This window comes from Protopterus annectens, chromosome 7.part0, assembly GCF_019279795.1.
Source record: "Protopterus annectens isolate FY-2018-M chromosome 7.part0, PAN1.0, whole genome shotgun sequence".
Taxonomy (NCBI): domain Eukaryota; kingdom Metazoa; phylum Chordata; order Ceratodontiformes; family Protopteridae; genus Protopterus; species Protopterus annectens.
The window spans coordinates 1,254,821,698-1,254,838,329 of NC_056739.1; the positions used below are offsets into that span (position 1 = coordinate 1,254,821,698).

A 16,632-nucleotide genomic window follows, 5' to 3' on the forward strand; every position below is an offset into this window, starting at 1 on the left:
TCATGCTTTAAAGCCTTCCTGCTTAAGCAGAAAAAAAAGATTCTCAGTTTACTTGTGAGAAGTTGCTGGTTGCTTCTTCAAAGAGTATGTGAAAATACTGGTTGCAGAAAGGACAAATTAAGTTACCTGGTGCAATTAATAGATAATACATACATACAGATATTTCAAGCACAGGCATCAATGCCCTTCTAGCCTGCCAGTATACCAAAATAGTTGTTCCCATCATAGATGTCCATACTATTCTTAAAATATCTAAACTAGTGCTTGCTTTAATATAATTTGGTAGTCTGATCCATGTATCAGCTGCTCTGTCAGAGAACCAATTGGTACACTTGTCATTCCTATAGAATCGTATACACAGGTTGTCTGATGATTCTCTACTATGTTGTGATTACCCAAACATTCCCAGAGGTGGTTGTCCGTAAATGCCCTATATACCTGAATAAGGATTCCTCTTAAATACCTGTATGAGACACTGTACAAGTTCAAATATTTTAGTCTTTCATAATAACTTAAATTTTCACACCCATGGATGCCCTTGGTATATTTCTGCTGTACTCTTTCCAGTTTACTCATGCTTGTTTTCTTATAAGGTTTCCATATTGTTATTCTATACTCACATCTGGGTCTAATGTAACTAACAATAACTTTATAATTTCTGAGTTCCTAGACTTTATAAATCTTTGTACAGCATATGGTTCTATAAGCGTAATTAACCGATTGGCTGATATGATTAGAAAAACTCAAAGCTGGATCTGTTGGTATACCCAGGTCCTTAAATGAATCTACAGTTTCAATCACTGTGTGCTGTATTAAATATTCACCTTTCACTTTATATCTCCCAAATCTCATATGCTTAGTTTTTGATCTATTTATCAGCATATTATTCTCCTGTACCCAAATGGTCAATTTAGTCAAGTTCTTTTGCTGACTGTAACACACTTAATCAGTTTACCAAATTTCAAATCTGCATACTGACTGTAGAACACCTCGGATGAAAAATATAGATCTGAAAGATACAATATAAACAAGTATGGTCTAGGATAGAGCCTGTGGGACACCCTGACTGTAACCAAGAGTTTCACCTGTCCAATTGCTATATGATACTTGCCATGTCCTATTTGTAAGCCATACAGCTATCCATTTTATCAAGAGTACATCATTACCTGGTTGTTCTAATTTGTTGATCAGTGTTTTGTGTATGATTCTGTCATATTGTTATAGAGCACCATGCTATAGGCGGTAACAGAACTATTTTCAACATATGTATACTGATATATGGTTTCAAGTCCCAACCTTTCGCGTTCTGACAATAATTGTGTGAATGGGCATGCCTTCGTTGAAGGTTGGGCGTTGAGCTGGCAACTCGGCCCCATAAAAATCTACTGTCAATCATTAGTGGACCGGAGTTCTGCTGTGGCGATCCCTAACCGGGAAAAGCCGAAAGAGACCTTCTTCAGTATTTTTCCACAACATGAAAGTAGACTTAAGGGTCTGTATGACTCTGGGTTTGTCCTACTCCCATTTTCCTTAAAGACAGGTTTAATAAGTACATGTCTTCAATCTTGAGGAATCTGCCCAAATTTATATGACCTAGTAAGTAATAGATATAATGGTACTGTAAGTTTTAAATTAAGTGTCCTCAGGTCATTATTATTAATTCTGTCCTCTCCCTGTGCTTTGTTTTGGTCCAGTTGACATAGTTCTTTTTCAATATAATCTAATACTATTTCAGTAAACAAGGTTACTGGGCTGTCACTAGGACAACTTATTACCCCCTTTGTGGAGCCAAACTGTTTTGCATAAGATTTTGTAAATATATCTATAATCTGTTATGTCTGAGAATAAATTTTAGAATCTACACACAGTTTATCAATTTGTATGTCTTTGTTCCTTCCACATCTTATATATCTATAAAATGGTTTCCCATTATGCTTAATATCTTTATATACATTTTCTTCAAATGTTTCTTGATCTTGTCTTGCACAATGCTTAGTTTGTTTGTTCAGCTTGTTTATTACAGTTTTCAAAGTTGTAGTTCAACCTCTTTACCATTTCTTATATTTTTTGTTTCTCACCTTAATGAAGTATCTCGTTCTTATAGAAATATATCCCCCTGATGTTGTGTGCCTAGATCCTTATGTTAAACAGTTTTTTTTTTTTTGCATTCAAACACTTTCTTTTTCAAAACATTCCACATTCCTTCTGCAGTTTTTCCACTGAATGCATCACTCTAATTAAACTTGCATAGTTCCTGTTTTGCTTCCATATTATCTGTTATTAATCTTCTGTGAATTGGTTTAGATATAAGTTTGGCAGAATTATCTAGCTAAAATTTAATATTTGTAATCCTATGATCACTGCACATCAGTGCTGGTTAAACTTGGCATGAAGTAGCAATAATTTCTTTAGGAACACAAATAATTTTCCATTCCATTTGAAGCAATTGAAGTTCCTGAACATATGTTGTGAATAAGTTTCTTACTAATGTTGTTGAACTGATATTATTCCAGTCTGTTTCTGGTAAATGTAAGTCCTCGGCCATTATTATTCTTACCTCTTATGTTTTATGCAAGAAATGCATGAATTCCTCCAGGTCATTATCTCTTGACTTTGGTGGTCTATACACTCCCAACAATTGTTATATGTTCCAGGGTTGTTTTTATTGTCAAAGCTACACAATCTATAGTATTGATGTTATCACTGAACATGTAATAATCACAGGTCTTATAACTATCTTTAATCCCTGTCATAATACCACCACCTGATTTTTTTGTTACAATGTCTCTTACAGTTACAGTTAAAATATTTGTACCTTGACAGAACTGTTTTCCAATCATTGTTCTTTAACCATGCTTCACAAACAATAACATCAATCTTGTGGAAATGTAGCAAATTTTCCAGTAAAAAAACAATTATTATTAATGCTCTTAGTGTTAACAACCATCAGAGATGCATCAAATGTTGCACTCTGTATACTGTTAACATTTTTGACCTGGCAAGAATCCTACCTTGTGTTTGTCAAATATTGTAAAATATCTGCCACAAAAATTCTGATTTTGACAAGTACACATCATCCAAACTGAACACGTGCACCCAAATTAAGCTCGGATGCTCTATACATTTAATTTTTTAAAAACGGGACATTTTTTTCAAGGTAGATATTTACCAAAAAAATCTTTTCAGTCGCTGTAACCTGACTCTCCTGTCCATATGTGATTTGTGAAAAATATATCCTAACACCTATACAAGCTATGCTATCTTAAGAAGCTTGTAAGTTCCATACTAACAGTCAGAGTCCTTGTGGATGAGATCATTTGTACAGACATGAATCAAAGCAGATCCGTACCTCCTTACATTAAGACATTCTAAGGCCTGCTTCACATCCGCCATTTTTGCTCCTGGCAAGCATAACACCATTTGATATTCATTATCTTCTCTGCAGATGTATAATTGATTTTCCAATTACAAGAATATCTTTTCTGACCAGATCTGAGGAATCTTCAACTTCTAACTCAGTAATATCTGTCAGAACTTATGGTACCCATGCTATAGTTGCATGATTAAACTGTAGAAAAACACATTCAGAAGAAGGGGTACATAGAGCTTTAGTTGTATAAAATCAGTTCTGCATGATACATACTCCAATACATGGCCTAGTAAAATATATTCTCTGTAAAACTAGACAATAAGGTGATATTCCAAACATGATTTGAAAAACTAACAAATGAAAACCCAGGACAGGATGTGCTATGGCATTTCATGTCCCAACAATTATAGCTTTAGTATTATTCACTTGTTGCACAGCACTAAAACTGGGGGACAAAAAGGATGAATATGCTGTAAAATTAGAATAAACATTACCAAACATAATGCTTTCATGCAAATATCTCATTATGATGAATAATACACACCTCACAATGCCCAGATATAAAGCCATTACATAAATGTGAATATTATTCTTAAAATAATTATGGTCCAGCTTTATTAGCTATACTATAGTTTTATATATATATATATATATATATATATATATATATATATATATCAATACTTGATCAAGAATATCTGAGTGATAGTCAAGTGAATTTCTTGGAGTTATACAATTTCAACTTTCTGTTTCTGAAAAAAATTAAGTACTTATGCTTATTACTAAAATGCATGCCATTGAAATTCATGAAAATTATTTCTAGAATTGTGAATTTAATATAATATACACAATTACACTAGTGGACATTTACTAAATATGCATTTCAGGTAAAAATATTACCACCAGAAATTTAAATTACAACTAGAAAAGCAGTGAAAACGCAGTAAAGAGATAAAGAAGCCATGCAAAAACCTGAACATCATTTTCATAATAATAGATGAAGAATACATCAGCGCCGGAGACACAACAGAGAAAACAGAATTTCCATTGCTGATTTTTTTTTGTAACTATTAAAAAATAGAGATTTATAAGGGACATTGCAAACATACAAGGAAAGTCAGGTAGGTTTCTGTTTAGTTTTACAGAACATACCTGATTTTTCTTTTACTTTGTTCTGTCCCTCAGCATATGTCAGTAGAAAGTCTGTCTGCTCAGTGGCACTTTGGCAGCTGGACATTTTCCCATTGGTATACGTAGGATTTATAACAGGCACACTGGTTGGACTGCCTCATCAGCATGCTCATTTGTGAATAGTAATGAGCATTTATTCATAGGTTCATAGGTTTTAGATTCATAGGTTAGTACTAGGCTAACTGCCCTTGTGGGCCATTTTTTTAGCCTAGCCAATTACCCCATGTGAGAATCAAACCCTGCACCTTATGCTTGTAAGGTAAGCACCTTTACCATTATATTAAGAATTGCACATGCATTTGCTAATTATATTATATTCATATGAAATAAAGGCAACTATTGCAATTTAAAAGATACTTGTGCATTAGTAAAGTTGAACATTGATCATTTGAAGAGATGTATTAGTGGGTTTGCCAGATAGATAATAGATCATGTAATAAGTGTTTACAAGTTTAATGAATTGGAGGGTAGGGAAGGAAACTAGGTAGGTCACAAAATGTTAATATTGTTGCAGTTAAAAGGAAGGGTATAAAGCAGGTTCAGATAATTATATATATATATGGGTATCTTAAGATTTATATTGGAAGTATAGAGGTAGGGGGTGAGCAGTGTCACAAAACTATGTATGTGGCTGGGAGATGCTAGTAAAACTATTCAGGTATTGGTGAAGACTGATTGTGGGGCATAGAATTTTGAAAGTGAAAGAAAAGAAATGGTTTGATGGCAAGCTGAAAATAACGATGGTATTTATCCAGAAGATATAGAGGAACAGATCCATTGATTTGATGGGTGACGTTTTAGTTGTGTTTTAAATGAATTTGAATTCTGAATGGTCTTCCATGGTAGTGGGACATGGTTCCATAGTTTACCTTATCTATTTGAATATAGAGAGTCACCTGTACTATTAAATGATTTGCTTGTAGTGATTAATAATTTTTATATTGAGTGTAAAATTCTATCAGTGGAGTACTGTTGTATTAAGTTGTTAAGCACTGGGCAATTTGTGGGCTTATACAGAAGTGTTTGTATTGTAGTTAGCTGAGAAACAGCTAGGTAATATGGTTGTTCTAAATATTTTAATTCTCTGAAGGTTCAGTAACCTTTTCTACAGTGAGTAGATCCATCTTTTTCTACCTGTGAGTTACTGTTTTTCTTTCTTCTTAACATTAAGAGAGCAAGTAATGTGCCCTACTATTTACTAATGACCCCCTTGTTTCACAGAAATCATGCAAAGTGCATGGCCATACTCTTTCTATATAACCCCTTACAAATACTATTAAAAATTGTCCTGCATCTTGCATCCCCAAAATATGTTTCCAGTCTTGTAGCACCACTGAATCACACTGATTGTATTTAGCAATATTTGAAGTAACATTACCACCCAAAAAATCTGAAATTTCTTGATTTTGTAGCACACCTTATGGCCAACAACACATTGGCACATGTGGATTTGAGGATTTGCATTAGTAACTTCATTTCCCACATAAGTCTGAATTTATTTGTCTCTGTTTGCTAGAGATAAACCTGGTTTATAGGCCTTACTTATTACTTATGAATTCCCAGGAGTATGTCTCCTAGCTTCCGTAAAACACCCAACTAATTCTGGTCTATCTGCTACGTAAACACCTTTAATTTTCAGTTTATCTGCTATCCCTTTAAAACTCTTGTACTATTGATGATAATCTGGCATCTGTCCAAATCTCTGCACAATCCAGTCATAGTCTAGACACATGTTGTCTTGGTGTAAATCTTCTCAAAATAAGTCTTATGCTCTATTCAGTTTTGTTACAAGTTCACATTTTCTAGAACCCCAATATTTAAATTGTTCTGTCAGTGGTAACTCCCTACACAATTGTTATTTGTTGCTTTGAGTGCCTGTTGGACTGCTTTCAGTAATGCATCCCCATAGCATGAATGTATAGTATGCTTCTAATTAGTAACTTAATTTAACTCAGTATTTACCCCTTTATTCCTTTACACTGAGTAAAATACTTATTTTGTCTAGATGCACTTGGCAGCCTTGTCTGTGTACCAGCCAAGGGTTATACTGAGAGTGGCTTAGGCAGAAACGATCAGCATAATGCCAGTTTAGGGACATTGATCTTTTGTCTCACTAGCATGCAAGCTTCCACCACTTTGTAAATTGATGCTAGTATTATTGTGTGTGTGTGTGTGTGTGTGTGTGTGTGTGTGTGTGTGTGTGTGTGTGTGTGTGCGCGCGCATGCAATCTCCATCACCTTGTAAAGCGCTGCTGGTATTAACATCGCTCATGAACAGGCCTCTTGAATTCAACTACCAATGTCTGTTTTACTTCAATGCAAGACCACTTTCCCATGATTATTACCTCTGCTTTAGGAATCAGAATATTGCCAATGCATTCAGTGAATCATATTACATATTCTACTGGAATAAAATGATCCTTTACGTAAAAGTTAAGTTCATCCCAAATGTGGATTTTTGGTTTTATCTTCTATCTGCTGATGGCTTTTACAGAGTAATTTAACAGTTTCCCCACTCACACTGCACTGTCGTTCTACCCTTGGTGGTTCAGTCAAGTAAGATCATTACTCCCAGATCCTTTTCCAACTTTGTTGACATACGTTCCCATACCCAACTGATATTTTACATTAGGGTTTTTGTAGCCCAACTGCAGTGCTTTGCATTTGTGTGCTCTGATCCTCAACTGCTACCTTTGTGACCCCTTGTTCAGCCATCCCAAATCCTTCCTTAGACTCTCCTCATCCTTCACTCCATGAAGTTGTCCCTCTTTTGACTTCTCTCAGAAATGTCTTTAACAAACACACTAAGGAGTACTGGACCTACATCTCACCCTGTGGTGCATCACTTGTCTTATTTCAGCCATGTTCACTCTCCCCACAATTATTTTTCTCTTACTGCTGAGACATGCAACAATCCAGTTCCACAATTGTCCTACCCCATTTCCAGTTAGCTACCTGTGTGGGACTGTGTCATGACCTGGCTGAAGTCCAGGTAGACCACTTCAGTTGATGCTCCTCAGTCAAGTTCATCTGTAGCTCATTCACAAAACTGGGTCAGGTTTTGATGACAATGCCTTCTGGCCATGCATCTATGTGGCTGCTGTACTGGAGATTGTCTTCCAGGAAAGGAATTATCCTTTCCTTCAGGTTGCTCTTCATGGTTTTCCCTCAAATTGATTTTACAGTAATATGCTTGCAGTTACCCAGAGGTTTCCTGTGCTCCTTTTTGTGTGAGATTACCACTGTTGCTGTCTTCCAGATCTCAGGTATTTCTTCACTGGACAGTGATCAATTAAAAATAACTGGAGGATTTGCTGACATACTGCCAGAATTTCTAATGACTCTGGGAAGTAGTCAAGTTGTTTTTTTCTACTTTATCCCCCCTAAGGGCAGCAGTTTTCTCTCCAGTTCCTACCTTCACCACCTTTGCTACCGTTCTGCTAGCCTCCTGGCACTCTCTCTCCTCTCACTCTCTAGCTATCATTCTCATTTCTTGTATGTCCTATCTTCTTCTCTAATTGATTGCCTCATACTCCTGTACAGCAACACTGGCCTTCTATATTTTTTGTCTCTTCATCAAGTCCTTATCTATAGCCTTGGTTACTCCATCCCTGACTCATTCATAGCTTTTATTTTTATTTTACTAAGTTTGTTTTTAGTCTCCTAACTCATCTTTGACATCTCCCACAGCTAGGCCTAATTCATGCCCTTAAAATCCCACAGTATCATCTTAGCTTTTGCACACTCACCCTTTCCCCAATCCAAACCAAAGTGCTAGGATCAGTGCTGATAGCTAGTGGCACAGCCAACTGATTTCAAGCATCCTCTACAATAATGAGAACAACCTCCAAATTTCTATCTTTTCTACTGCAGTCCTGAACCAGCTGACTCATTTTAGTCCACAACCTCAGTCAATTCCCACTTCAAGTTTGGACTGCCCATTAGATGGATTTTAAGACTGCATCTTATGAATAGCTTCATAATCTCATCTGTATGAACAATAACTTGGTAAACCAGTAGTTAAGATGAGGATTTGTAGGCAATCACTTAAATCAGAATAGTGCTTCAAGCTAACTGGTAGGGAAGAATGGTTTTGTCACACACTCCACTGTCTTAACTCATTCAAGCCTATAACACTTTTTTTTGTATATTCCCAGTTCACACCCATAACTCCTTATGGTATCCACAACTTTTTTGGTTCTGGCTTCTTTAAGTGACTTACTACCTAATAATAGATAGTATTAGAAAGTGCAAGGTGTTATTAACAAAAATGACACTAAGATTGTTAGTATACGGTGTCTTGCAGTGGGGACATTAATCTTTTGTCACTTATTCATACTTTCAACTTTATGAAAAATGTATTGTCAGTGTCCGTTTATATCACACTATACCTGATATATTGCTAGTCATTTGTTAGTAATTATGCAAGCAAACAATATTTCATATGTACTTAATACTTCAAAAAACAATTGACTTACAAACTATCACATGACATCACGTGAAAACGTAGATGTCTAAGAAAACTGTCTTTCAAAATTGCACTGTAAGTTGCACATCCTGAGAAATATTCAGTATTATTTATTCTGCTAATTATTCAAGTAAGCCTATATTTTCATTTTTCTGTAAATATCTCATAAACATGCACTAATAGAGACATTTCTTGCTGTCATGTGGAAGCTTATATCTGGTTAACAAAAATGTTCATCAATGCTACATGGCCCACCTCATATGTAAGGGTATTTCATCCAGGAACAATCAGGTCATAACATCCCTGTACTCCTCCCTTATCAGACCCATTATCGAGTACAATTCCCCCTTCTGCATGTACCTTGCCGAGCACACCTATCCTATACAGATAGGCTAAAAGCCCTGTCCCTCTACTCAGTCTCATATAGACTGCTCAGAGGTGACCTGTGTCTGGCATACAAGGGCATCTCAGAATCACCCTTGATGGAGTTGCTACATATCCATAAATCAAACTCCACTCGTGCAACCCACATGCAAGGTCTCAACCTGGTCTGTGACATTAATAGAACTTGTTGGCGGGATCAATTTGTGTCCCAATGACTCCCTCATCTGTGGAATAGACTTCCTCTCCATGTCAAGCAGAGTACCTCACTAGCCCTCTTTAAGAGGAACCTGGACGACTGGATGGGAAACAGAAAATATACCCCTGAGATCCCACCTGTGTCCCTGCTGGACAGGGGAAACAGGTGCTGACTTTGTGGGAACATGGGTGAAATTCTTGGCTAGGCTTATAAGGACCTCCAGGCCAATAGCCTAGTATCGTCCCATGGACCTATAATATTCAAGTAATTTATACAGTTTCTAAGATATGATAAATTGTTTGTGAAAGTTAATATAATTTGGGGTTTGTGTGCATTAATAGTATTTATGGAAAGTCTACGAATGCAATGACTATTATCACTGCAAGAATGCTTCTTACTGATAATGTTGCAATTTGTACAGTTTTAATAGCTTTTATTGTTCACAAAATAATTACTTTTGTTTAGCTTATCCTTTTTAGTTCTACTTTTCAGAAAACTCTCTGGAAACAAGATGTGTCTAGGCTGCTAGAGGTGTGACATTCCATACCACTTGGGTATTAATGAGTTAACAATTAGTTGAGGAGGATATCAGCCTGACAGGTCTGTAGGGCTATTACCTGGAAATCAGGATATCATCATTTTTTACTACACTAACCTTAATTTATGCAAGGACTCATACTTAAATAAAGGACTGGGCACATTAGTCTTGCCTTCCAGCTCATGCTAAGAGCCTGCCAGCACTTCAGATAAACAGAATGTAGTAATCCCTTGGGAATACAGATACCTTTGAAGGATGAAAAGTACCAGCTTGAAATCTTCCTGTATATATGAAAGTATAATATATTTTAGCAGTTGTTTTGCTACTCAGAATACACTTTCTTAGAATTAGAAGTACAGCCACATTTATTCGTGCAACATTCAGGAGTCTTTTTTAAGCCATGGCCTCAGTTTTCAGTTTATTTATATTTTGTAATGGCTCTCATTGATAAAAGTGAGGGACATTGGGAGAGAATGACCAAGAATGAAATGAAAATGAGTCGAACGTTTCCAGTTATTGAATGTTGGTCTCATTTCACCTGGATGTCTTTGGTCAGCAGTTATCTATTATTGTAGGTCAGTTGAAACCACCTATGTGATGGAAAGTTTTGTTATTGCACTTACCTCTTTCTTACTTGGAAATCCATTGGCACTGATGACCTTCTTATAGTACTGGACTGAGGCTTTTGGATATCGAGGTCTGTTCTTTGTTTTAAAATCAACATAGTATAGTCCAAATCTTTCAGAGAAACCTTCATCCCATTCAAACTTGTCCAGCAGTGACCAGGCAGTGTATGATTTCACATTAACACCATCTTTAATTGCTGAAATCATATTCCAAAGTTAAAATGGTATACATTTTAGGTATCGCTATACATTATCATACAAGCATTGAAACTTAGCAAATGATACATTTTCTAATCTTAGATTTTTCAAAAACATTTTGTATCATTTCTGTATAGACTACTGCAATCCTGTCTACATTTCATATGTATTGCCACTCCTTAAGATCTTTCTGTTCTTTGCCTAGTGTGTATATATATAAAGAAAATTATTTCTGTTTCTCTCTCTATCTGTGAATGTGTGTGTTTATGTGTACATGGCTAATCACTAATTTAAGTTACACTTTGTCTTACAGCAAGCTCACACAAACTCCAACATTGTCAAGTCCATAAACAAAATTAAAAAGCATTTTTGCAGGAGGGCTTGCTCCCCAGAACTCAGTAAATGGGATAAAAAAAAAACTTCTGCACGCCCTGTAAAGACCAGGATGGCACTGATGGTGTTTGAATCCCACTACTGCCAATCAGCACTACCTAGGTATGTGAAGGACAGGGGTCTTGGATCTGCAACACTGCCTAAATAGTTCTGATAGCTACCAGAGGGATTGTCTCATGAGTTACACCACTGGTGCCCAGCAGGATAAAAGTGAAATGACATAAATCTGATTTAGTAACCCGTTCATACACAACCTGGTCCTGAAAAAATAAACAAGTATGTACTGCTGCCCTAGTTAGGGGCTTTCAACATCCGTACACAGACAAGGAGCTCCACTGTCAGACCTGACTATACTAGTGTTCTCCCTAGCAGCCCATGCTTCACATTTGCAAATGCACCCCCACATCCATATAAGTGGACATTCCAACACCAGTGCACACACCCCTTCCTAGATGTTCCTGTACACACACACACACACACACACACACACAAACTAACCAGATCCTCCAGACTCACTGAAACACCCATGCATCTACATGCACACTGCAACATACTCGCTGACTCATATCTGGCGTACTGTTGTGATCACCCAGGCACACACACACACACACACACACACACACGCACACACACACACACACACACACACACACACACACACACACACGCACGCACACACGCACGCACACACGCACACACACACGCGCACACACACGCGCACACACACACTCTCCTAGGGAAGGCTAATAGAACCCTTAAGTTCTGCGCAGCGTGTTGCATGTCAAGGTATCTATGGCTAGGACCCAAACACATCAGTTACTGTACCACTCTTGCTTTATCCAAACGTAAATGATAAAAATAATTCCTAACTAGTAATTTGGTCTAGTAATCTGGCCTTGGACAGCTAGACAACTTTTAGTACTAAAATACATTCTTCTCAGCTAATAAATAATACATAAATAACTACCAGCCACAAGATCTTAAAAATAAATAAATAAAAAACTTTGCTTAGATAACAGTTACCAGGAAATACTTTTGTTTAGCCCAGCTAATTGCTAAAGGAATAGCAGCAAGTTCTAAAAAGGTAATCACCCCCTTTTACTCATCATTGTATATATGCTAATTATTAAAAGCAAGACCCCTTGTTGAGATGTATCTGCATATCATACAGTTAAAAAGATCTCAAAGGTTCCTAACAGGAAGGATCATAAAGTCCGTGAGCTACCAGCACTCTTTGTTCAGTGCATTATAAACTTCTGAGGAAAGATCTCTGTCTTGCTTACTGAACTATTAGAAACCCAATTGTTCTGGACCTCCTGTATCTCAAGTCCACTTAGGGTTGCCACCTATCTGTTTTTTCTGGACTATCCAGAAATTAAATTGATTCTACAGTAGTCCGGAAAACACTGTACAAACTCCAGTATTCTGTTTCAAAAAAAAAAACAGACTATTGGAGTTTATAAAAATCGGCTGATTTACTATCCTTTTTTACAGAAAAGCTTAGTAAATCGGCTGAAAGCAGGCATCAGGAATGGAAAAAGGGTGCTCCTGTCCACTGATGTCATAGTGATGTCACAAAATGGGCAGGGCATGGGTGGGAGAGGGGAAGGGAATGGGTGGGGTTACAGGTGATGTGTGGGGGGTGGCCTTACTGTGGTTTTAGCCACAACAAAAGGTGGCAACCCTAAGTCCAACATCTTCATCTGTATTAGAACCAGAGACCTAAATCTTCAACAGATAAAACATGGTGAAAGAACAAGTTTATAACCCAGAGCCTTCCAAACCTGTGCAATAAACTTCCACTGCATGTTAACCAGTGTAACACATTGTCTTCCTTTAAATATACCCTAAATAATTGGATGTGTGTCCACAAATTTACTATGAGATTGGTAAAGCCCTACAGCAGAAAGGAGGTGCAGCCTGAGGGAGACTAATGGCGTGGCATGATTGGACATATAATTGATTGGCCTTGAAATATCTATGAATATATAAAAATCTGAGTGAGTGCTGCAAGGGGAGCAAATTTTTCTCTCCATAGGACCCATGTTAATGTTCATCCCATAGTTTTGATGAGCCAGGTTTTGACAGGTCAGGAATGGTGATCCATTTCAATGAAACTCAAGTTAACAAATGCAGTATATATTTATTTATTTATATTTTTGTCTGTGCTTTTTGCTTCTGTGCCAACCAACCATCAGCACCCCTTCTGTTTTTAGCCAGTTTGACCCTCCATACCGTTATTCACAACAAGGGTGAGAGCTGACTGGAGAGTGTTGTCCTCCAGGCAGCCACAAAGGTAGTTTGCTACCATAGATTACTTATCTTTGGCAGCCACAAAGGTAGTTTGCTACCATAGATTACATATCTTCACCTATCTTAGCTCAAAGGAGCTTCCTTTTTGCAACAGTCTGGGGATCTGATTTCACCTCCCAGACTAGGGCCACACACTTTTAAAAGGTACTCTAATTATCCCCAGGTCAGAAAACTGCAAAGCATTAACCAGGCTGCTCTGCAGTACAAATGGATAAAGCTTGACTAGGCCACAGGTGACCCACATTTGACTAGCAGCTCTGGTACTGTAGGACTGGGTAGGGGAGGATGAGAAATAAGTGGCTACAGCTCATCTGTCCTGGGAGAGAGTGATTCCTGTCTGTCTGTCTGACTGACTAGTGGCCCAGTATTACGGCAGTATTACAGCATGGAAAGTGAGAACTGGTTACTTTAAACACATGCACTTGCACATTCCTGCTACCCAAGCCTGTAATGGTAGCTCTTGTCTATGCATATGAATGAGCATGCATGTATGCATAGGCTAGAGGGGCATTTTGGTCTATGCAATGATGCAGATGTGCTTATCATAATCAGGGGAGGGAATACAGCCTGTAGTATATAATCTCATGGCTAAGAGGTTGTCGTGAGCACAAAATCACCCAGTGACTGCCTGGGTGATTGTTCCCTTTAGACAGGCTGTCACTCTCACTGCTTTTACTCAGCATGGAAGAATGGGTTCATGTCCTATAGGAAGATGACTTGACAGCTGTCAGGCATAAGGGTTAAAAGAATATAGAAAATAATCTTGGATAGGCCCTCTTTACCTGGTGTTACATCATCTCTAGTGTGATGCATAATTTGTATTGTCCATAACCCCAGACCCACTGCAGCCTGAGTATGAGTAGTTCCCATAGTGCAGACTCCACTGACATCCATGCTTGCAGACATGTCCTAGTGCAGGTGCACTGTTTGCTGGGTGCTTGTTCCTGTTCCACTGACATCCATACTTGCAGACTTGTCCTAGTGCAGGCGCACTGTTTGCTGGGTGCTTGTTCCTATCCTATTTCTGGTGATTGGGAACCCCCTTCTGTTGGGTGTCCAAACATCTCAGCACACTGAGCTACCACCTCACGAGTTTCTGTTCTGTCTCATCCTACTCAGTGCCATTAGATTCCACCCCCTGACACCAAGATGCCAGAACAAGGAATCCTTCTTGTCATCCTGGAAAACCAGAGTGGAACAGTCTTCTCCAGCCAGTCAGCTATTAACGTTTTGAATCCTTAGCATTTCATCAAGGTGGAAACAACTTATCTACAACCTCCTAGGTTGTTTTATGGAAATATTCTACACAGGACTTAGTCAAGGAAGTATGGATGAAGTAGAACTATGTTATTTGCAGCTCATCACCAAGATGTAGTCTAACTGCTAAATTAGGCAACTTTCAGATGTAATTGTAGATTTCTTTTCAAATGATTTGTGTTCTTCAGTTGCTCTGCCCATCACTCTTATCCACTTCCCTGAGTGGTTTGCGTTTAGTAAACTTTGTTCCAATGGAAACAACCTTGTTAAACACAAGTAATAGTTTCTTTGGCGATGCTTTGTTTCAAAAATGGAGTTAGGCAAACGTGAACAGTTTGTAATATTAGATTATGCAGTGGTAAGTTTCATCTTCAAAAAATCCTCACCTCATACCTAATCTGTTTCTGTTGATAAAGCCATACTGGAACTACACAATGACCTCTCTTTCATGTTTGTAATATGCTTCTAGATTAATGTCCTGCTTTTCCTACCTGTATACAGCCATCAGTTGTGATATCTGCTTCCATTATTTATATAAATATATGTGTATACATACATATATATAATCTGTATAAATGTAGCAAAGCCTACCGAAGTGCTGTCACAAAAGTTTGTAGATCGATCACAGTATCTGTACTTGTGTACCTACATCACTTGTAAAATTACTTCTTTTTGTTTGCTATTATGTATTCCTCTAGCAAATTATTTTTGTTTATATTGGGCTTGTACTATTCTGGTGGGTATCTGACTGTTTGTGCCTGTGTATGCAAACCTATAGTGTTAATGATGTTTCTATATGTACATAATTTGTGTGCCAATTTTCTACTCAGTCCACCACTGAAATGTGTTCTAACTCAGCTGACCATCCAGATAATACAAACATGAAATAAATACATACATACATACATACATACATAAATCCATAAGGTTATAGCTCCCATCCATATCTGAATTTAAAATTTTCCATTTCAATATTTAACATTATACAAGAGTCAGATAATATATGTTCATAGGTAAGTACTAGACTTGCTGCCCTTCTGGGCTATTTTAAGGCCAGCCAGTTTCCCCAAGGTGAGAACCAAACCCGTGCCTTGCATTTGTCAGGTAAACACCTTAATCATAATGCTAACCCTCCTGTGGCAGTTCAACAATGTTTCCACTTCCTGTTGTTATAATAGTTGCATGGACTGCCAGCTAGTGTTTTTGTCTGATAGAGTGTGTGTTACTGGGGAAATATACTGCCTGCTCTGGGCATTGTGAGGCTCATCTTAGCATGCACAGGGCCACTGCACTCCTTGAATGGCATATATTATCCTGGTAACACAGACCTTGGAGGGCATTATTGTGCTTAGAGAATGGGCTATCTGTTAGATTGTTTTGTATTTGTTTTTTTTTTAATTACATTTTTTGTATATTTTTGATGTAAAATAGTTTCTCTGCCTAATGTTTCAAATGCTATACCATATTTAATTGTTGTTGGAGGAAGTATTTTGCATCCAGAGTGTAAGTTATGTAAGTATTTAATGTCTACACACACAGATATACGCACACACACACGTGTATATGTATGTGCACAAACACACACACACATACACGTATATATGTATGTGCGCACACACACACACACACACACACACACACACACACACACATATATGTGCAAGCACACACACACACACACATCCAGCAGTTACAACC

At 37.5% G+C, this 16,632-nt stretch overlaps 1 protein-coding gene across 2 annotated transcripts in view; it reads right to left on the bottom strand.

Moving 5' to 3' along the window:
• Positions 1–16,632, bottom strand: part of LCTL (lactase like) — a 499,576-nt gene that overhangs the window by 222,806 nt on the left and 260,138 nt on the right. For both annotated transcript variants that reach the window (XM_044077870.1, XM_044077869.1), the window contains exon 11: positions 10,771–10,970. In XM_044077870.1, the coding sequence (XP_043933805.1) occupies positions 10,771–10,970 (200 nt within the window). The remainder of the gene's footprint in view (positions 1–10,770; positions 10,971–16,632) is intronic.